The following is a 20,381-nucleotide window of genomic DNA, read 5'->3' on the forward strand; positions in this document are numbered from 1 at the left end:
AAAATGGTCTCATTTTAGATTAAAACACTGTATAAATGTTTGAATAATTAAAGAACTTCCTAATTCTGTCAAATTTAAGACTCATAACTTCGCTTTCGATAATATATAATCAAATCTATTTTACTGTGCTTCCACCCTCAATTTGCCAGATGTTTGAAAATACCACCCACTTTTTTGAATAATTTTGGGCGCCTGTGTGAGGTTAAATTGCCCAAAAAAATCAAACCAAATTGATCAGATGTTTGAAACTAACTTGCCCAGCATTTCCAAAATAAATTGCTCACTTTTAAGAAAATAATTTGACCAAATATTAAAATGACTACAGTACAAAGGCTCTTTATATAAGGATTTAGGGAGTACATCGATTGAGTGCTGGATGAAATTTTGTACGCGCTCAACAGGAGCATCAATCATTGCCGCCTTAAATAACTCTTGAAGCGAGTGTTTCTGCATTTGTCAATTCACCTCTTCTGGGCCTGGTCCTCCAGTACTTTCTAAGACACCTCGATAGGACTGAGTTCAAGGGAATAATGAGTAACATCTAATGATATAGCTCCTACCTAAAATTGTGTGATCAGCAACAACAGGATAATGGATCAAGGCTTTATCCACAGGCGTAGCTATATCCTATCAAGAGACAAAAGATCTGAGTCTATCCGTCACAGTTGGGCACTTGACATCCAGTTTACTGTCATCGAGACGATAGGTTAGCATCATGAGAACATCAACGCCAGGAGGGATAAATATGTCTCATCCATATCCGGAAGAAGATATAAATGTAATGTTCGAAGCTATTATGATACTAAATGATCCAATTGGTATTATCATATGTTTATTAGTTCATGAGAAAACCAAAAGCGAAATGGAAATTTATAAGGAATAAGGGAATATGAAATAAAGGCTGTGTGATCCAGCTTGATCTTTAGTTTGGTAACAGTGAATATGACTATTGTTAATTTTTAGCATTTTTTTTATGCCTCCAAATTGGGATAAGCTTTCTTTTAGGGGGAAGTGATGCCTCTTCATGATTAGCGTCTTCTCGCATCTTACGCTTCATACTTTTGTTTCTTATTTTTTTGTCATTGAGTCCCTGTTTTATAGCATCTGCAGTATTCAAGGTATAATGCTAAAACTCAAAATATATTAGTATTAAATTACTATTTTCGCTTCTGTTCTTTTTTAACCTTGAAATCAAATAAGTTTTCAATGATAGACTTGCTTTTTTTCTTTCATTGGGAGACGGTTGATGGTAGTACTTATGATAGAACCGAACGAGCAATGTATAAGTGATTACCAGTAGTGTTTAAAAACACTACATGAGCTTCTAAACCTGAAATAATGATATATTAAAGATTTAGTCATGTAACAGAAGAAAGAATAGATTCCAATTTTACCCATGATTTAGACGTTGGTGATTCTCAACAAATCCTTGTTTTCCTCACCAATGTCCATACCCATTACTTGATTGTAAACGGTTTTGGCTTCGATCGATAATTTGTTCCTGTCCGTTTAGATTTTCTTTAGGCCAGAATATGAAGCAAATTCAGCACACGAAACTGGGTATTCTGTATTGTCATATATTAAGACAAGTTTTGCATCCGATTTGAAAAATACAGGATCAGCGTCATCACTGGTTAAACCTTCCCCCTCCCCTATTCCTCATAATGTAAGCCAATTTTAATCGTAGAAATAAACTTTATGTGAAACTCACCATCGAATATGGATTCCAGTATTAAAGAAAAGAACCTCAAATAGATCTGCCCATACTTTAATAATAATATCTGCCTCTGATGGGGTGGGATTTGAGACGGTAAATATAGAACTGTGTTTGATCATTTTATCGAGACTGATATGTTCTTTGTCAATTATTTCAAGTAAGGGTTTTTGAAATAACATAAACTTACATGACACTAAAAAGCTCATGGCTGATTTTTCTTTCGAATGCAATGATTTTTTTTGACAATGTTTTGCATTTTAGTAGCAATCTTGATATATCATGAAGGTTCTATAATACTATTTGCTATACATTTAACAGAAGGAAATGTTCATGCCTGATGTTTACATTGAATACAGTGCTTCCAAAAATGAACGTCGCATCCTAAATGTCGTTTTCTGTATAATTTGTATTATAAAATTCTTCATAACGCGACATTACTTTTTAAAAATGCTGTACTCTGGAAATTTTGTGCAGTCTCGATCTAGATTTAATTAGATCATTACCAGGTGAAAATAATGAGAATAATGCTTTGATTTGATTCCAGTCCTCGTTTGAAAACAAATGACGTTGACTGGTTAAGCTTCCACTCGTTAAATCCAATATGCAATTAAGGCCACAACTTCATAAAAAAAGAAGTATTATTTTTAGGTCAAAGTTATTATCTAAATTTACTCAACAAGCGCTATTTCAGAAGGCGTTAAGTCCTTGTAATTGATGTTCTTTCTCGTCACCTCTAGCTTAATTATCGTTCCAACCGATAATTCACTGTTGTTTATGTGAAAATTATCTTCACCAACATACTAAATGTAGATGTCTCAGATTTAATTCGCATTGAAAAATAACATTTATGACGCGTTACCTTAGTGATTTCCTCTAATTTTTTAGCAATTGGTTCCAAAGGTTGTTCTTCAGTGATAAAATGAGGGCATGAAGAAGAGGACGCGAGGGAACTTCGATGTTTTGTCTTATTTTTGTTTGCCTCCTGAAGAAAATTTGTGGTTGTAAGATTAAAAGTGTTGCTTCTTCAAAAGCTTTGTTCTCTAAGCTTTGTAAGTAATTGTTTTCATTCTAAAAAAAGAATATACAGTAGTCGCTCTATTTAAGGGTGTCTGATTTAAGGGTATTTTCTATTTATGAGTGCATTTCTAAAGAACGGCATAAGTCCTCAGCATAAATACCACTATACCACTATTCTATTTAAGGGTGCAACGCAAATATTTTTTACCACTAAATAGAAAACTTTTTATAAGTAATAGTTTTTTGGAGTACTCTAACAATAAATTTTTTACTTTGTAAAATAAGATCAAACTGTTTGCTCTTTTGAATTATTTAATTCAGCCAATCTCATCCGAATTCGGTGATGTCATTTACGATCAAGATCGTCCAAAGGAGCTTCGTACATGAGAATAGTTTCATAGGCTTTTCTCAACCGTTTTTTACACTCTACTATATCAGCACGCTGCTCATCTTGTTCTGTATTATCATTTTCTTCTGTTTCATCTATGTTGCCTTCTGCCGTTTCTTCATTATTAGTAGTACTTGTTGTATAATCTATTATCATCTCGCTTTCATCTGCTTCAAGGTTCAACTGGCTAACATCAGTAACTTTGTTGTCAAAGTTCCTGGGGAGACCTGGGAGCATTCCATTTATTGTTTCTGGTTTTACTTTAAGCCATGCATTAGCTAGAAAAAAGCATAGCCTGAGCTTAATTCATTTTGTAAACATTCAGATTATCCAACTTTTACTGATATACAGGCATAAAGCACGGACGTACTACTGGGCTCGGAAGTATGCCTTAAAGTTGTCAATAATTCCTGTGTATACAAAATATGAATGAGAAAACTGTAAAATAAAAAGACAGCTTATATAGCATTTTATCAACAAATAAAAGGCTACCTGCATCAAGAGCTTGTGGCTTGCTAGTCGTGTTTGCTAGGAGAAATATCAATTTAATATTGTTGAGCGGAATTCTTATTTTATGAATGGACGCATTATCCAAAAGAAGAACAATTTTTCGGTTCTGTCTTCCAAAGGCAACATTTAACTTTTTCACGTATGTTGTCACCCAAGCATTAATAGAATAATGGTATTCAATTTCTTTTTTTTTTTTTCCGATTGCAGTCATGAATAACAAATTAGCTCTTGCTTTAAAGCATTTGGGACTCTTGTGTTGTGCAATAACAATTGGTTTCCCTTTGTAAGTCCCATCCGAGTTACAGAGCAATCCAACTGTTAGACGAGTTTTACATTTTTTTAGGCCACCAAGCGACTCGGAACATATGGTTCTTCTTGGTGGTTGCTGGTAATATAAGCCTGTTTCATCAAAGTTCATGATATCTATAGGATCATATGACCCAAGGAGTTCTTCTATCTTCCTCAATTCGTTCTGGATGTTTTCAGAAGTGATGTCTGCCGAAGCACTTTCACCGTGCATTGGCCTGTATTTTACTCCAATTCGCTTAAAAAGCTTGGTGAGCCATCCAGAAGAAAATGAAATTTCATTTTCAAGGATTCTATACTTTACTCAAGCAATAGGTCTTACATATCGAAGGGTTGGGTCTCGATTGACTGGCAAATTGTTATTGTTCATGTCTGCAACAAAATTTACTACTTCATCATCAAGTTGAGGATAGCGTGTTGTTGTTAGGCTTTTGCCATTTTTGACAACATTATTATTATTATATAACGTTTCAGCATTTTTGAGAATGTTTGATATAGTCTGTTGGGCAAGTGATTAATCTAAGTTGAATTTCTTCATAGCCCATTCACTTAATCCTGTTTGAGTAAGTCGGCCAGTAGCATTTTGATCCAAAAGCTCAATTTTTTGAGAAATAGAAAGGCGTACACGTTTATTATTAGACATTTTTTTAGAGATAGAATCTAAACAAAGAAAATAAATTTTGTTGTCATATATTTATTCCCATCAAAATTATTTTGAGTCTACAATTCGTATATTATCCTTCCAACAACTTCGATCAAGTCTTAAAAGCAAGTTTTGATTTGTTAATGTCCTTACACAATTACTAAATCTATATCAAGCGACAGTGGCCTATGTGGAAACAAGTTGTACAAACATGTCTATAATGTAGCTACAATACGTATTGATTTCATGTTTTAACGGTCACGTATTTCGATTTAAGGGTAGATATTCCAAAAATTTTGGCTACCCTTAAATAGAGCGGCTACTGTATATAAAGGGTTAATGAGTAAGCAATAGCGGAGACACGTTAGTAAATTGAAGAATACCTCTTTGTTCATTTTGTTTGATAATGTGAAAAAAATGATTGAGAGGTAAATTCTTACAGGATTTTATAGCAACTTGGAATAGCAACTCCGTTGGGTATGCTCTAAAGAATACTGTGAGGGTATTGCTAAATTTTTCGGTAAGAAAAGTTTTGTGACAACTTTTTATTTTTTTACTAACATCATCGTTTTTCTTATTCTGTGGCGAAATAAGGAGGTTCACAATTTATGATCGGTTAACTTTACAGACTTTTTTTTGGGCAATTTAACCTCACACAGGCGCCCAAAATTATTCAAAAAAGTGGGTGGTATTTTCAAACATCTGGCAAATTGAGGGCGGAAGTACAGTATTTATCGCGATAAACAATATAAGGAGCGCAATTGACCAATGAAGTATTTATATTGTACGGAGACACGGATTGATAATCCAGCTAAGGAAAAGAGACGAAAGGAAAGAAAGGACACAGGTTCAAAAGGGGTATTTATGCAATACATGGAATGTACACTTCCTCTTTGAATGCGAGTTATTTAAAAACGGGATAGTTCACTAGAGTAGACTTAAAAGGTTGTAATGTTCAAACAAATTATCGAGATATTGATCTAATTGCGATGATAGGAGTTGTAAAATGTCAGTTAATGCTTTATCCATAATTCGGGATTAAGTACACGCGCTCTTTTTCAACTCCTCTCATTTTCTCCAAGAAGAAGGACAAAAAAAAAGAGAATTGACTGGTGCAACAAAAAAAGTATAAAAGCTACACTTCACTGTTTTTAAAAATATTTTGTAAGACAATGAAAAAGTAATAACGAAATGGTTGTGCACTCTTCAATTTAAGGAGGCCTTTTAAGGAGAGATGTAAAAAAAAAAGAGTACGCAATTTGCTAAAAATAGACTAAAATTCTTCAACACGGACATTAGCGAACACACAAATGATCGACTAATAATATCTTGTACTGTCTGCTTTTTAACTTTATAAAGTAAACACAAAAATTCCCTCCTTTCTCCTTTTTTTTCTTTTTTTACTAACGAGTACAATGATTAAGAGAGGGAATACTACAAACAAAAGTTACTTATAAGGAGAGATAAAGAACAGAGAACAACAGAGTGAGAGAGCATGTACATTTGATCCTGAAATAAGGAATCCTTTTTTACTGGGTCCCAGGATTTCCCTAAGTCTTTTAGTATTACACAAAAAAAAAAACTTAATTTGTCCTTTGATGAAGGGAGGCATTTGCACTCTGCCAAAATAAAAAATCACGCGTCTTATAACATTGTATTCTTCATTCTCAGAATATTTAAAAGATTTTGTAACTTTTTAGATATGCAAACAATACACTCAGCAACTCTCATTTCTTTGAAATTGATTCAATTTCTACAAAATATTTGTGTGTTTTTTTTTTTTTTTTTTTTTTTTTTTTTTTTCAAAAAAAAATCCTAAAGCCTCCTTTACTCCTGAAACTTTATTATGCCATGCTTGACCAATGCAAAAATGATCTTCTCTTAACAGGTTTCCTTTTTGGGGAAACGAATGCTTCATTATTGATGTACATATATTATCACTGCAGAAAGATAAAGGAAGTAATTGAAGGCGATGTCAAATAAATGAATAAGTTTATATCTTTTTTATGCTGAGCAATTTCAGTTTTCTTTACGTGTCTTCTACTTGCTTAATAAATTAAGAAACCAATAAAAGAAAACCTTGGTAGTTTTGCTTTAATAATATACAATTTCATGCAAAAAAAAAAAAGAGGACCCGACGTCCATAAATACACAGTGTAAGTTGTGTGACATAGAACATGGTCATCTTTAATTTTATAAGCCATTATAAAAGAATGATAAAAAATCCTACATCTCCCTTTACACCGACAAAAAAGAAGTGTTCCTAGAATATAATTTATAAATATTCAGCTTTTGCTTAATTTAATACCTTTTTTTTTTTTTTTTTTTTTTTTTTTGGATTGATCTCATCTTTTTTTCAATTCATATCTCTCTCACTCTCTTTCTCTCTTCCTTTCTTCTCTCTTCCTTTCTTTCTTTCAAGTACACTTATTAGAACATGACTTTTATTATATCTAATTTTAATCAAAAGAATACATTTCGTGAATTTCCAGCCGTAGATATGGATTTTAATGAAAGGTAAAAAAAAGTCCATTAAAATGAAGCGAGTATAAAAACGAGAGGGAGGAAAATAAACCTTATAAACCGGTTTAAAAAAATTACACCGCATGAACTTTAGTGTTGACTTATTTAATGCAAATATCTAACATTTCCCTTTTTTTTTTTTTTTTTTTTTTTCTTCTTCTTCTTCTTCTTCTTTTTAGCGCTCTAGATTGTGTGATGTCAAGGAACACGACTGATGATAGGAATGCTTCATACACTATGCATCCTGATCTTCCAGCATTTCACACCTCTACGTTCTCTGACTGGACCAAAAATTCTTTTGTGATAGAATCCAACCCGCAGGTCTATCATCATTCAGCAGGGGGATATCCGATCACAGCCACCGCTTCAACTCCATCTTACTGCAGCAATTTTTCAGAAGCGAGTCACTCTTCCCCTACATTGTTTTGGGCAGCTCCAACCCCAACCACTGCTGCCACAGTAGAGGAAAATGCTCTATTTACAACGGGTGAAATCGCATCTGCAGAGATCAATCCAGTAAAATCTGCGGAAATTCCAACATCTGAAGTCATCTTTGAAAATACAAGTGAGATAAGGAATTTGGAAACTCAAAATAAATCAAACCAATACATTTACCATCCTCATCAGTCAGTATCACAAAATTCCAGTAAAAAAGCTTCTGAAGATTTTTACAATAATAAAGCAAGTAAAGCTCATGCACGTTTTAAAAGCGCCAACACCTGCGTATCTTCTTATGACGAAAGATCAAATCAAAAACACACTCAGCAGTTCTTATCCCCGCCGTTGCCTTCAAGCTCTCTCGGACAAGCCTCAATAGAAGATGACACATCTTTGACAGCTAGCAAAGAAAACATATGCGGATCGTGAGTATTTAGTAAATAAGCATACGCGCATACCATGTTAATATGTAAGGAGTAAGTGTGGGAGGAGGGAAACACAAGTTGTACAGATGGTTGTATACTATTTTATAGATACACATAAAAGGCAAACTGTAACATATTCTTTTGTAGGGAGCCTTAACCTGTCAACTATTTCGTTAATTTCCCACTGCACTGCCTCCTTACTCTTTTTCATTGGACCTTTCCCTCTTTTCCCCTTTAATTTTTATCCCCTTCAAATATATGATCTGCTAATACAGCTTTTTTTTTATTATATAGGCCATTCCAATTTCAAGCAACCCTTCACTGTTAGTATTAAATGATATTATTCAAGTTTTACAAAATCAATTAACATATATATTCATCTCTAGCCCCGACTGCTGTAATGAAAAAAGAAGATCAACGACCTATCACTTACCTCAATCGCGGTCAGACTTATCTTTTAGAGTTGTCATCTACTAGTCAGCAGCGAGGTACATTAACCAGTACGATATCTATCGCGTTTCATGAATCCGGTCATCGAAAGATAGCAGCGAGCTATTGGAGATTTTGGTTAAGTCAACAGTTAAATCCTGAAGAAGCAAGAGCTGTCAGCTTGGATGAAAACCAGACAACGGGTATTTATAACATCAATTATGTGTCGTTTGACAAAGTTACTTTTGATTGGCACGGTCGATTTGGTGCAAAGATCTATGTTCGATTTCACTGCTTATCCACTGATTTCTCAAGAATTAAAGGTGTCAAGGGTATTCCTCTTCGTGCTGTCGTCGAGACGACCGCAAATTATAACCAGTTACCTGATAATCCATCTTCGTTTTCAGGAACATTCAGCAAAAAAGATAACAGCACTAATCCGTATCTGCATTTAGAAGATCAATACGAATACGTTGAAAGGTGTTACTGTCAGATCAAACTTTTCAGAGACAAGGTATCTATTTTATTTTTCAAAAGTATACAAACACATAATTTAATTTACTTTCATATTACAAGGGAGCTGAACGTAAAAATAAAGATGATAGCAAACAAATTAATAAGCAAATGGAAAAAGCAATTGGTAAAGAAAAGTTTTTATTAATTATACAAAATTTGTAGTATTTATCCTTTTCACATCTTAGCTCTTACGTTAGGCCATCCTGAACAGCATCCTTTGTGGCCTATTATAAACCAACCTTATAAACCAGTAACCATATTAAGCGAAACACCTTCTTCTCCCGACATAAATTTACACGACGATTTTCAGTCAGACATTATAGCCACTCCTTCTACTCCTAGTACCACAACCACTTTATATTCCCCTACAGTCATGGAAAAAACCTGTAGCAAAACGAAAAATGAAGAAATCTTCAATCACAACAAAAAGCGAAAGCAGCAGCAATCTTGTCGTTTTGATAAAAGTACTGGTGTTATTCCTCCATCTCAATCACAACTCAAAAAGCTCCGCACTACACGAGGCGTTCTTAACTTCTTTGTTAAATCAAAGCGTCAATTCCCTCCAATAAGTACAGAAAGAGTATCCTTAGAATATTTAACAAGAGAAGATTTAAAAACAAAATTATCCACCATTCTCTCTCTTCATCCCTCGAGGATTTCAGAAATATTATGGAAAAAGAAAAGATCAAGCACGCTAGAAAGTAAAAAGAGTGCGGATGATATGCTGGTGTTGGTGGAGGATCCGTTTATAGCAGAGCATATTCTCGATGAGGAAACAATCCTTGTTGATTGGGAAATCAAACCCGATGGCTACGTTAGACTTATACTCGAATTTGACGATCAAATCAAGTAGAATTGTTGGCCATCATTATCATGTATCTATGTCTTTTCGTTCTTTTTCTTTTTCTTTTTTTTTCTTTTTTTTTCTTTTTTTTTTTTACTAGTACTCCTTAGCATATAAAATAATTACTTTTATGCTCTCATTTTTCTATATTTCTCTTCCCTCAGCTCTCCCTTCGATTTATTTTCAATTTTACACACAAAACCCCATTCTATGCGCTTATTATTATTATTATTATTATTATTATTATTACTGTTACTATTATGTATATACAACCATACAATCCTAGCATAGTCATTTATAACAAAGCAAGATCAATGAATACATGTACAATAAATAGTATAGCACCTCATGTAATGAAAACCAGACGTATATTTTTCATTCAAATATCACATTTGATAACCTTTGACCAGATGATATAAAACTGGTGCTACTTGTATATATGTATAATACATGAAACATACAGTAGCCAAGGCAGAAAGAGATCAATTAGTATATTTTTTATTTTCTGGGGTAAAAGTTCCCATAGCAATATGTTTAAAAAATACACACACTTTTAAAAACATGTGATTTTACTGATGTACAATGGGGAAAAGGCTACGACACAATAGTATTTTAGAGCATATTTTTGGTCAAAGTATCAAGCATTATATTGTACAACAAATACAAAAGTATGAGGGTCGACAAAAATCACAATAGATAAAAAGGGCATCTATTTCTTTGTTTTTCTCTCTCTTTCTTTCAAACTAATCATATATATATATGCCTCGATATATAGGAACAGGAATTACTGCTGCTCTAACTTTATTGACTTGCATCTATCACGATAGGGCTATATTTGATTCTAAGAGACCCGACATCAAAACACAGCCTGGCTGGCCGCTCGTTGGAAACTTGCCTGTACTGCTTCAATATTTAATGCATATACATGAATTTTTGCTTGAAGGATTCACACGCTTAGATAGCCTTACGTTGTAAGCATATTCTTTATTTAAGTCTCTTTATTAAAGGATTGTCAATAGAACAATGTCTGCTCTCGGAATCCCAAGACATGTTGGTACAATTGATCCAAGAAACGTTGAATATATCTTAAAAAGTATAGTGCATTCAGATCTTCGTTCTAGTAACTAAAAAAAAAATCCAATTAGCAAAATTTGAGAACTATATCAAAGGTCCTGAGTTTCACGGTTCAATGAATGATTTATTTGGCGGCGGTATCTTTAATGCTAATGGAGAAGAATGGAAATATCAACGCAAGACGGCAAGTATCATCTTTAACGTGAGAAATTTTAGAGACCAATTTACAGAGTAGATACGTTTGGAGGGGAAGAGAAGCCACATTTTTAACTAATCATCATTTGATTAATACATATAGCGTCTTTGTAAAGGAACTTGAAATTATGAAAGAAAAAATCTGGGACGTGTCTGCAGATAACTGTCAAGTAATAGATTTCCATGAAGTTATGTACAAATTTACGTTGGATTCCTTCATCTTATTAGGATTTGGGGTTGATTTGAATTCTCTATCTACTCAAGGGAAAGTGCCCTTTGCAGTTGCCTTTGATGAAGCACAAAAGAACACTTTTCTGAGATTTGTGAATCCATTTTGGTCTGTTACAGAACGAATTGCTGGATTACTCATGCCTTGGAAAACCAGCATGAATGAGCATTTAGCTGTGGTGGATGGCTTTGCAAGAAAAGTGACAGAGAAGCGTAGAGCTCAATTGGCGGCTGGTGAAATTCATACGGATCTACTGTCTCGTTTTATGGATGCACGTAATAACAAGGGGGATCCTCTAAGTAATGATGAATTGCGTGACATTGTGCTCAATTTTGTTATCGCTGGCAGAGATACCACTGCCCAGGCCTTGTCATGGTCTTTTTATATGCTCATGTGCCACCCTCGAGTCGAAAAGAAACTTTTAGAAGAGATTGATCAAAATATTGCTGTGGATGAGGACCTTCATAATTCTGCCTCTCTTTACGAAAAGATTAAGGGTATGAATTATGCTCATGCTATGTACGTTTTACTTTATAGCAAAATATGCTGTGCAACTGATGCATCCTTTTTTTTTAGTTTTTATGAAGTACTTCGCCTTTATCCTTCTGTACCACTTAATCAGAAATACGCTCTTGCTGATGACATATGGCCAGATGGAACACACATAAAGAAGGGTGATTATGTTTTATGGTGCCCCTACGCTCAAGGACGCGCTGAAAAAGTATGGGGACATGATGCAAAACAATTTAGACCTGAAAGATGGTTAACTTCAGAAGGGGAACTTCGACGTGAATCTCAAGGGCAATGGCCAGCTTTCCATGCAGGCCCCCGAGTTTGTTTAGGTAATAAAGGATGATTAAATAATTCTTAATTCTTATATTTTATTAGGTCAACATCTGGCTACTTTAGAAGCCCTGATTGCAATTGTTTTTTTGGTTAAGAGATACAAGTTTACCTTGGTTCCTAATCAAGATATTACGTACCAGGTATCTTTAACCTTGCCAATGAGATATGGAATGAAAGTAATGGTTGAAAAGCGTGTTTGAAGAAAAAAGGAAGTAAATTTCTATTTTTGGACGATTTAAGTTGACATATTGTTTATTCATCTGTATTAATAAACATGTCACAACGCATTCTCATATTTTAAAAATGATACATTGCCTTTAGTTGGAATATCCGAATTTTATTATCCTTGTGAGCAGGTCATATGTAAGTCTGGCCCTAAACCCACAAAGATACATGCGTATAATTCTTATATTCATGTTTAATATCATATGTTAAATACCACCCCAAACATGTCATCATATCAACACAGAAATGGGCTAAATGGCGAGCTTACACTCTTGTCAAAGCAAGCAAGCATTCTTATCAGTATATTGTAACAAAACTACGATAAGTACGTTGATAGCTTTTCTAATATATTGCATATATATTTCAACAATTGAAACCAATCAATGTAAATAATCTGTTAACGATATATAGATAAAAATGTTGTATTTTTCGGATAATTGGATATTTCAGCTTTTAGGATAGAAATCCATTTTAGTAGACTTTTTTTTTTTTTTTACATCGACCTTTCTCTTCTTTTTTCTTTAATGAATTGTATTTCCTGTATAGCAAATTGAATATTAATGCGCTTTCTATTTTCATGTTTAAAGATTTCGTATGCTCCTTTATTACTACCAATAATAAAGATGTGCTTTGTAGATGCTTTTTTACTAGAATCAATGGGTGTTGAGATACTTGCGTTACAAAGTTCATGAGGATGTCCTACATAGAAAAAAATGAAATTTTCTGCTCATATAAAGCTCTTTATTCTTATAACATGTTTAAAATTAATCTCAACTAATTAGAAATGACAACATAAACCTGTAAGATATATTGAGGGGGCTTTGTTTTGCATTATTTTCAAGAAAAAATGGCTGCTGCTCAAAAGCAAAACCTTTCTTGAAGGCCATCTAAGTAATGTTCTGGCATAGCTATCTCACTACAATTTTTTAAGGGAAAAATTTAATTCTTGATTTGCTAAATCTATTGGAATGGTTGCTATAATAATTACAGCAGCCAAACATTGCTGGATGATGGTTATTTCCAGCTTAAGTTTCATTTCAGCGCCTTTTCTGGTTTTTTTTCCCTCCACATTAATTTACTGCTGTTCTGGTCAAAAAACATAGCTTTGTCGAACGGAAGATTTAATAGTTCCCTAAATGTAATTGTAATTGGATTTTGTATACTACTTAGAAAGTTTATTTAATATACTATGCCTCATAGATCATCTGGTCAAGGAGACAGATTATTTCAGCAGTATAGTGAGTCAATCCAAAAGCCAACTTTATATAAATGCATAGAAATTAAATTGAACAGGATTAAAGGCTATTTGGTTTTCCTAAATTCGGAATATAGAATCTAGGACAAACATGAAAATTCTGGTAACATTTTGGACTTTTACTGCACAATAATTCCCAAATATTGGCAAATTCATACACACAACATGAAGTAGATGATATAAAAAGCATAGTTAAGTTTTTTTTTTTTACTATTAAAGAAAATTTTCCTTAAGAAATCGATCAATGCAAAGATTTAAGTTGATTCATTTTAACTTTTGCTTCTTCTTCAGAAACAGGAAGATAATAGAGGTGAGGGGCAGCCTTTGTTTTACGGAATAGGTCTTCCAAAGAAAGACCGCGTCTTTCTTCCCGAATATTTTCTTGTTGAGTAGGCTTTGGCTTTTCCGTAGGTGAGGCAGCTATTGTGCAATATATTAGATATAACAAATCAACAGGGCTAAAGAAAATAATTACCTTGAGCCAGTTGTCTTGCAATTTGCCCAATACCCACTGAACGAGACTTCTTTACATCTAAAGTTGGAGATGAAGGCAATGCTTCGCCTGATTTTACTTTAAGAACCATTTCTTCCCAATTGGAACGAAGGTGCTGTTCAGCTGCGGATTGCTCATATTCAATCAATCCTTCAGCTTGTTCGGGTGTTAAACCCTCAACAATAAGCTTTCTACCTGTGTCAGAAGGGAAAATAATGCCATTTACCTGAGTATATGCTTTTTGAGCTTCTTCTATTGTTCCGTACTATATAACGATATTAGCTATACTAGATTGTTTATAATTCATACAAAACTTACGATAACATAGCAATGTGTTTTTATAGAATCCATCCAGAATCTTTTAATATCACCATGCTTCGCAAATAACTCTTGTGCTTGGCGAACAATGAGAGGGCGAACAAATCCTTTTACAATTATGGCGGAACTATTGATTGTTTGATCTTCTTTGTCCTTTATTTTCATGCGTTTTTCTTTCAAAAAATAAATAAATATAAATTCCATTGTATTGGTTCATATAAATGTTACCTTCAGTATACTTTTCATCATGTTCGTCTGATCTTCTTTTTACTCCCCTTTCATCGTCGGTTTCCATAGAATTAAATGCTTCGCTTTCTCTTTGTTGTGCTTTATTAGTTGTTGGGATTTCACTTTCATTCAAAGGCTTCTGTTCCTTATTAGCTATCTTTTCCTCTTCAAAGACTCCTTCATTTGATTTCGTTTTAGCTACTTCCTCATTTGATTTTTTTTCTTCAACTGTCTTATCACTTGGTTTCTCTTCAGCTGATTCTTTCTTTGCTTCCTCTACTTCTTTAGACTCTTCTTGATTATCCAGCTCACTTTTACTTTCCTCATTCAGCTCAGCTTTTGCCTTTTCATTCTCATTTTCATCTATCTGCGCCTTATTGCTGATAGCTGAATCTGTCTTTTCTTCAACATTGATCGGTTTATCGGTAGCCTCTTGCTTTAGTTGTTCAACCTGTTGAGTACTTTCATTCTCCTTTGCCTCTTCTTCTACTTTAAGTTCTAAAGACTCTTGTTCAGACTTTGTTTCTAAATCTGATTTTTCCTCTTCATTGGATACTGCTTCCTCTGCTGGTTTCTCTGTTTCAAGTACTTCTGTTAAACGGGCTACTAATTCATTTTTTTTCCCCTTAGTTGAAAGATTACGATTACTGAGTTCGGCGCGTAACTCTGTTACTTTTAAAGAAGAAGGATCTAGCATAGTAAAGGGAAAGATTTTTGTAGAAAAAAAAAAAAAAAAGAAAACGGCAAAATTTAACGCGCTTCTACAGCTGAGATTCTAGAGATTTACATCATTATTTGCATTCCGCTCATTGTCAACTTTGTAACAACTTTATTACTACAAAAATATAAAAAGGAGCTTCAGACAAAAAAAAAAAGCCCAAAGCAACGCAGATGAGCATATAGTATATTGGTATATACTTAGATACATTTTATTTACTCATAACCACCTGGAACAGAGGGTCTAGGTGCATCTATATTTGGAATGAGATCCTTCATTTGATTGGCTATGTGTATTTGAGACTCTCTCTCTGGAGCAGCACGAATAGCGAGATACTTGCGACAAAAAATATTTACAGGCTTATTATCTGCTTTGTTATTGTGGCCCTCTAAAACAAGGCCACCAGATTCAGTCACAACCACCATAGCAGCCGCCACGTCCCATTCCCAGCAGCCTACTTCCCAATAAACATCAATAGCGCCCTTAGCAACTAGACACAAATTAAGAGCAGCAGATCCAGTTGTACGAATACTATGAGCTTCAGCTGCCTTTGGGCTGTCAGATTTTTTACGAACAATTTCGTGAATAGCAGCTATTTTAGCATCGATCACTGCTTTGGATCGATCTGATCCTGCTTCAGTAGCAATTAAGCATTGAGATAGGTCAGTGAGTGGAGAAGGACGAAATAAAGGCAATTTTTGTGATTTGTTTAAATAAGCGCCTTTTCCTTTGGCTGCTGAGTAAAGCTCATTCAAAAGTGGGTTGAATACAACGCCCACAGTGGGAATTTTGTTAATTGTTAATCCGATACAAACAGCGACGAAAGGGTAGCCATGAATGAAATTGGTAGTGCCGTCTATAAAACCTTATCAGATACTGTAATTTATAACAAAAGATAATTACCTATTGGATCAACTATCCAAGTAGGTTCATTTGTAAATTCTGTCTTTTCTCCACTTGCAAATGTTTCTTCTCCAATAAATCTAAAGGCAATGAGTACCTGTATTTGCGTGAGAAAGATAATTTTACTTGTGGAGAGGATATGTATCATTAAGCTTTTTTTTTATGAATTCTTCTACAGCTTTATCTGTTTCAGTCACAAGGTCAGAAGGGTTTTCTTTCTTGACTTGAACATGAGCAGAACTGGTTCCTGCCATTTTGGAGTCAATTGCAGACTTGATCATGGCACCAGCATCTTGAGCTAACTGGATGGCAAACTCAAGGTATTCTTCAACTCTATCTAAGCATATAATTTACTGTTTGATATTGATATTAATAGTAAATATTCCTCCTGTTATTTTACTTTCTTCAGACATTTAATCAAAAATAAGTTGAAGGAAAGAGAACTGAAATCTGGTATTCATTTAATAACCGCTCTATTTCTCTTTACTGCTACACAAGCGCCACATACCCGATTTGTCCCAGTCATATGTAATGCTACGATTAAACATCTTTTTTTTATTTATAAAAATTAAAAGGCGAAAGGAGCATATAGTGTTTAAAATACAATGAATTGTCCGCGCCTGATCAATAAAGTAAAAGGGAAACTAAAAAGCCTCCTGGACATAAAGGTAAAAATGTAGAAGAAAGGAAAAGGTAATAGACAATACTTGAAGTACTTGAAACTAATTTTGGAGTAACCACTTTAAGGGTTGAACACTAGGTTCTAGAGGGATAGCTGGACTCTCTTCATGGGTCAATTAATCGAGTTAATGTAGTAATGTACATATAACAGGCCATCAAACTCTCCAAACAACAGCTTTCTAGGAGACAGAAGAGGTTTTTTAGACAATTGATTCAGCAGGAAAGATAGAGAATCAAGGAACAAAAGATACACTTGTAGTCGACGGTATACGACATGCAATGCTATAATTGCATTTTTTTTTAAAAAAAAAAAGACTTAAGTGTACGCATGTTATCTTTAATGCACCTCAATCGCCCAAGTCAGATCAAAAAGGAATGTAAGAGGATAAAAAAAGGCATCCTTTGGGGTCATGAAAGAAAAAGTAAAAGTAAAGTAAACGAATAAGAAGGGAAAAACATGTCATAGACATCAGTATGAGCTCTGGGGTAACCAATCCAAAAGTCGCTTTCCAGGAAAGTAAGGTGTATTAAAGACATCCTGCGCACATTTAAAAAAATGTAATTGTATATATGACATATTAAGCATATTCCATTGTCCTTGGCTCCTTTGTTTGAAATGAAAGATCTATTTGGATCTGTAAAAAATGATTTGTGAGCAAATGACTACACCAAGAATTGCATTTGTTTTGACAAGTTGTATTATCATACAATATGGTGTTTATTGATCGAAATATCATTTATTAGCGGAGTTATGCTGTTGCAAATTCAATCATGAAAAAAAAGGATCATTCATGCTATAGAGATCGCATCATATCATTACTTATGGTTTATTTTGTACCACTAAATCCAAGGTTTTCCTTAAAAGCGCTAGTCAAAAGAATTCAATTAAGTTATGATTATTACCATCTTGTTAATAATGCTTGAAAGCATTAGATTTCTGCTTCTCAGTGTTAAATTTTGTACAATACAGAGAGAAAAAACTTACATACAAAACCAGTACAGTTAATTCTAATTGATTTGCTTAAAAAATAAAGCATTCTGAATCGCTTGGTTTGGATTCTTGTATCGCCCCGAATGCTGGACATATAAATCCAGCCAAATAGAAGAAGAAAAAAGATAAAATCCTGCATAGTATTAGCAAAAGAATACTATTGAAAATAAGATGGGACTGAATGAGCAATAGAAAGACATGATTTACATGGTTAAATCTTTCTCAACTTTGAATGTTATGTACTACCATGTTATAAACAGTAGTAAGATGGCATGTTGTACATGTGATGAATTTTATATAGAAAAAACATCATGTAAGCATTAGATGGCTCTCCTGGGCAAGTATACAAATTGTTTGTAACTTGAGAACCCAATAGGATTGACATAAAACACAAGACTGCAGCCTTATTCTGAGGGAAAATAAGCAAATCCTTTTCGATTTGACGTCATCACTTTTTGTACGTCACAGTCTAGGGTCAAATAGGTGCATTTTTGAAATCCGGGGCAATTTTTTTTTCTTGTCTGATATAACCCCCCACTCTTTCCATATACGACAATGGCATCACGATTGATCAGCACCACTATGATGCGTCTTCCTCGTCAATTAACTGCAGGTAATTACTTGTATGGTGAAATCAAAAATGAGCCACTAATACTATTTCTTTTGTCACTCTTTAGCCACCACTGTTCGCTCAGTACCTGCCCGTGCTTTCAGCTCAGCCGTTACCAGATTACAAGGTAACTAAACCAAGAAATATTCTTGATAAGAAAAAATTAAACTGACAGTTGTTTATTAGCTGCTGAAAAGAAATATAACCAAGTATCTGCCGACCCCAACTTCAAGAGCGGCAATGATCAACTTCATGAATATGGACAATATCTCATGTCTGTCATGCCTAAGTTTATTCAGCAATTTAGTGTATCCAAGGATGAATTGTGTCTTTATGTTGCACCTTCTGCCTTGACTCCAGTTTTGCAATTTTTGCGTGACCACACCAACTCGCAATTTAAATCAATGATGGACATTACAGCTGTTGATTTTCCTTCTCGTGATAATCGATTTGAAATTGTCTACAATATGTTGAGTATGAAGTATAACGGACGTATTCGTGTAAAAACATATGCTAGCGAAACTTCTCCTGTACCTTCTGCTGTACCTCTCTTCAATGGTGCCAACTGGTTGGAACGTGAAACTTATGATATGTTTGGTATTTTTTTCACCGGTCATCCTGATCTTAGACGTATTTTGACCGATTACGGTTTTGAAGGACATCCTTTAAGAAAGGATTTCCCTCTCACTGGTTACGTTGAAGTTAGATATGATGAAGAAAAGAAGCGTGTTGTTACTGAACCAGTTGAGTTGGCTCAAGCTTTCAGAAACTTTGAAGCTGCTCTCTCACCTTGGGAACAAGTTGGTAAGTTTATGAATAAAATAGAATGAAAAAGTAGTTAGCTAACTCTTGTTGTGTAAAAAGGTCCTGGACGTGATGATACACCCAAAAAGATTGAGAATGGTGAAGAAAAGAAATAGAAAAACAAATAAAGAACCTGTTTTGTGTATAAAATGACTATAGCGTATTAGACCCTTTTGTGAATCATTATCAGTCATAGAACAAATCGATCAAAAATAAGTCAGTTCGCGAATTATGAGTGACAAGTAGCATAGGGCTATAATTTTAAGATATTCTTGATATCTATAACAGTTGATTCAATTTTATTGACGACAAGCATGAATAGTGAATATCAAATGGAGTATTAAAGAGTATCTCATTTTTTTTAAAAAAACAACTCTTCCATGTGAGAGTTAAAGGCCGTAAAAAAAAAATCCTACTGTGACAAGATAGTACAGTGTATTTATGCGTTCTTTATTGACATTAACTTTATGCAGAAACTCAAGTTTACTGGATTATGCCAAAAGGCCATTGCACTTAGAACACCTAAATAATGCGCGAGTAGTGCTACGACAACGCAGATGTGGAATATTTGATGTGAAGCGCCCTGTAAAAAGAAACGTCAGCGTTATTTTTACATATGTAAAATAATAGCCAGTCTTACAAAGTAATTAAAAGCACCAGGCTTCATACGTTCAGGGAACCGAAAGCCGTAGATTAAGGCCCCTAAAATATAGGTAACAGCCATGAGAATTAAGTGACCTAAAGAAATTGTCCTTAACGCATTGCTCAACTGTTTGCAAGAAAATATGGTTAGTGAATAAAGCTAGTTGATAACGAGAAAACTTTTAGTACCCCATAAATATAAATTCCATGCGCAGTAGGTACGACTCCGAATAAACCTAGAGAAATAAAAAGACTGGCTCTTACCCACCTATATGCAGGTGTACGAAAGTGCTTTGCCAAGGTGAAGACGGCCTATCTCTAAGAATTAGTTTGCTTGACTTAGTTGTTATTTGAGAGACCTACAGTGATAATTCCAAGAACAACAATTATAGCCAAATAAATAACTAGTTTAA

The 20,381-nt window shown here is 34.2% G+C and overlaps 8 protein-coding genes across 8 annotated transcripts; 4 read left to right on the forward strand and 4 right to left on the reverse strand.

Annotated features, from left to right (window-relative positions):
• Nucleotides 1-745: 745 nt before the first annotated feature.
• RO3G_06491 (uncharacterized protein) lies at nt 746-1,494 on the forward strand (the record flags this gene model as incomplete). Its single annotated transcript, XM_067661081.1, has 3 exons — nt 746-778; nt 1,102-1,118; nt 1,353-1,494. The coding sequence occupies 3 exons, from the start codon at nt 746-748 to the stop codon at nt 1,492-1,494; spliced, it is 192 nt and encodes a 63-aa protein (XP_067517182.1).
• An 891-nt stretch (nt 1,495-2,385) lies between these two features.
• On the reverse strand, nt 2,386-3,359 carry RO3G_06492 (uncharacterized protein; the record flags this gene model as incomplete). The annotated part of the gene is made up of 4 exons (XM_067661082.1): nt 2,386-2,517; nt 2,577-2,699; nt 2,943-2,956; nt 3,089-3,359. 4 exons carry the CDS (start codon nt 3,357-3,359, stop codon nt 2,386-2,388), a joined length of 540 nt encoding a protein of 179 aa, XP_067517183.1.
• Nucleotides 3,360-4,452: 1,093 nt separating this feature from the next.
• On the reverse strand, nt 4,453-4,581 carry RO3G_06493 (uncharacterized protein; the record flags this gene model as incomplete). The annotated part of the gene is made up of 1 exon (XM_067661083.1): nt 4,453-4,581. The coding sequence occupies one exon, from the start codon at nt 4,579-4,581 to the stop codon at nt 4,453-4,455; it is 129 nt and encodes a 42-aa protein (XP_067517184.1).
• A 3,786-nt stretch (nt 4,582-8,367) lies between these two features.
• RO3G_06494 (uncharacterized protein) lies at nt 8,368-9,866 on the forward strand (the record flags this gene model as incomplete). The annotated part of the gene is made up of 3 exons (XM_067661084.1): nt 8,368-8,932; nt 9,098-9,761; nt 9,857-9,866. 3 exons carry the CDS (start codon nt 8,368-8,370, stop codon nt 9,864-9,866), a joined length of 1,239 nt encoding a protein of 412 aa, XP_067517185.1.
• Nucleotides 9,867-10,779: 913 nt separating this feature from the next.
• Nucleotides 10,780-12,300, forward strand: RO3G_06495 (uncharacterized protein; the record flags this gene model as incomplete). The annotated part of the gene is made up of 4 exons (XM_067661085.1): nt 10,780-10,810; nt 10,902-11,061; nt 11,129-12,096; nt 12,143-12,300. The coding sequence occupies 4 exons, from the start codon at nt 10,780-10,782 to the stop codon at nt 12,298-12,300; spliced, it is 1,317 nt and encodes a 438-aa protein (XP_067517186.1).
• A 1,521-nt stretch (nt 12,301-13,821) lies between these two features.
• Nucleotides 13,822-16,653, reverse strand: RO3G_06496 (uncharacterized protein; the record flags this gene model as incomplete). The annotated part of the gene is made up of 9 exons (XM_067661086.1): nt 13,822-14,000; nt 14,056-14,338; nt 14,392-14,564; nt 14,620-15,266; nt 15,407-15,454; nt 15,557-16,193; nt 16,241-16,337; nt 16,417-16,577; nt 16,641-16,653. The coding sequence occupies 9 exons, from the start codon at nt 16,651-16,653 to the stop codon at nt 13,822-13,824; spliced, it is 2,238 nt and encodes a 745-aa protein (XP_067517187.1).
• Nucleotides 16,654-18,494: 1,841 nt separating this feature from the next.
• On the forward strand, nt 18,495-19,442 carry RO3G_06497 (uncharacterized protein; the record flags this gene model as incomplete). The annotated part of the gene is made up of 4 exons (XM_067661087.1): nt 18,495-18,525; nt 18,590-18,649; nt 18,709-19,326; nt 19,387-19,442. 4 exons carry the CDS (start codon nt 18,495-18,497, stop codon nt 19,440-19,442), a joined length of 765 nt encoding a protein of 254 aa, XP_067517188.1.
• Nucleotides 19,443-19,765: 323 nt separating this feature from the next.
• Nucleotides 19,766-20,050, reverse strand: RO3G_06498 (uncharacterized protein; the record flags this gene model as incomplete). Its single annotated transcript, XM_067661088.1, has 2 exons — nt 19,766-19,909; nt 19,967-20,050. The coding sequence occupies 2 exons, from the start codon at nt 20,048-20,050 to the stop codon at nt 19,766-19,768; spliced, it is 228 nt and encodes a 75-aa protein (XP_067517189.1).
• Nucleotides 20,051-20,381: the final 331 nt, after the last annotated feature.

The sequence above is a fragment of the Rhizopus delemar genome, genomic scaffold (assembly GCF_000149305.1).
Source record: "Rhizopus delemar RA 99-880 supercont3.4 genomic scaffold, whole genome shotgun sequence".
Classification (NCBI taxonomy): Eukaryota; Fungi; Mucoromycota; class Mucoromycetes; order Mucorales; family Rhizopodaceae; genus Rhizopus; species Rhizopus delemar.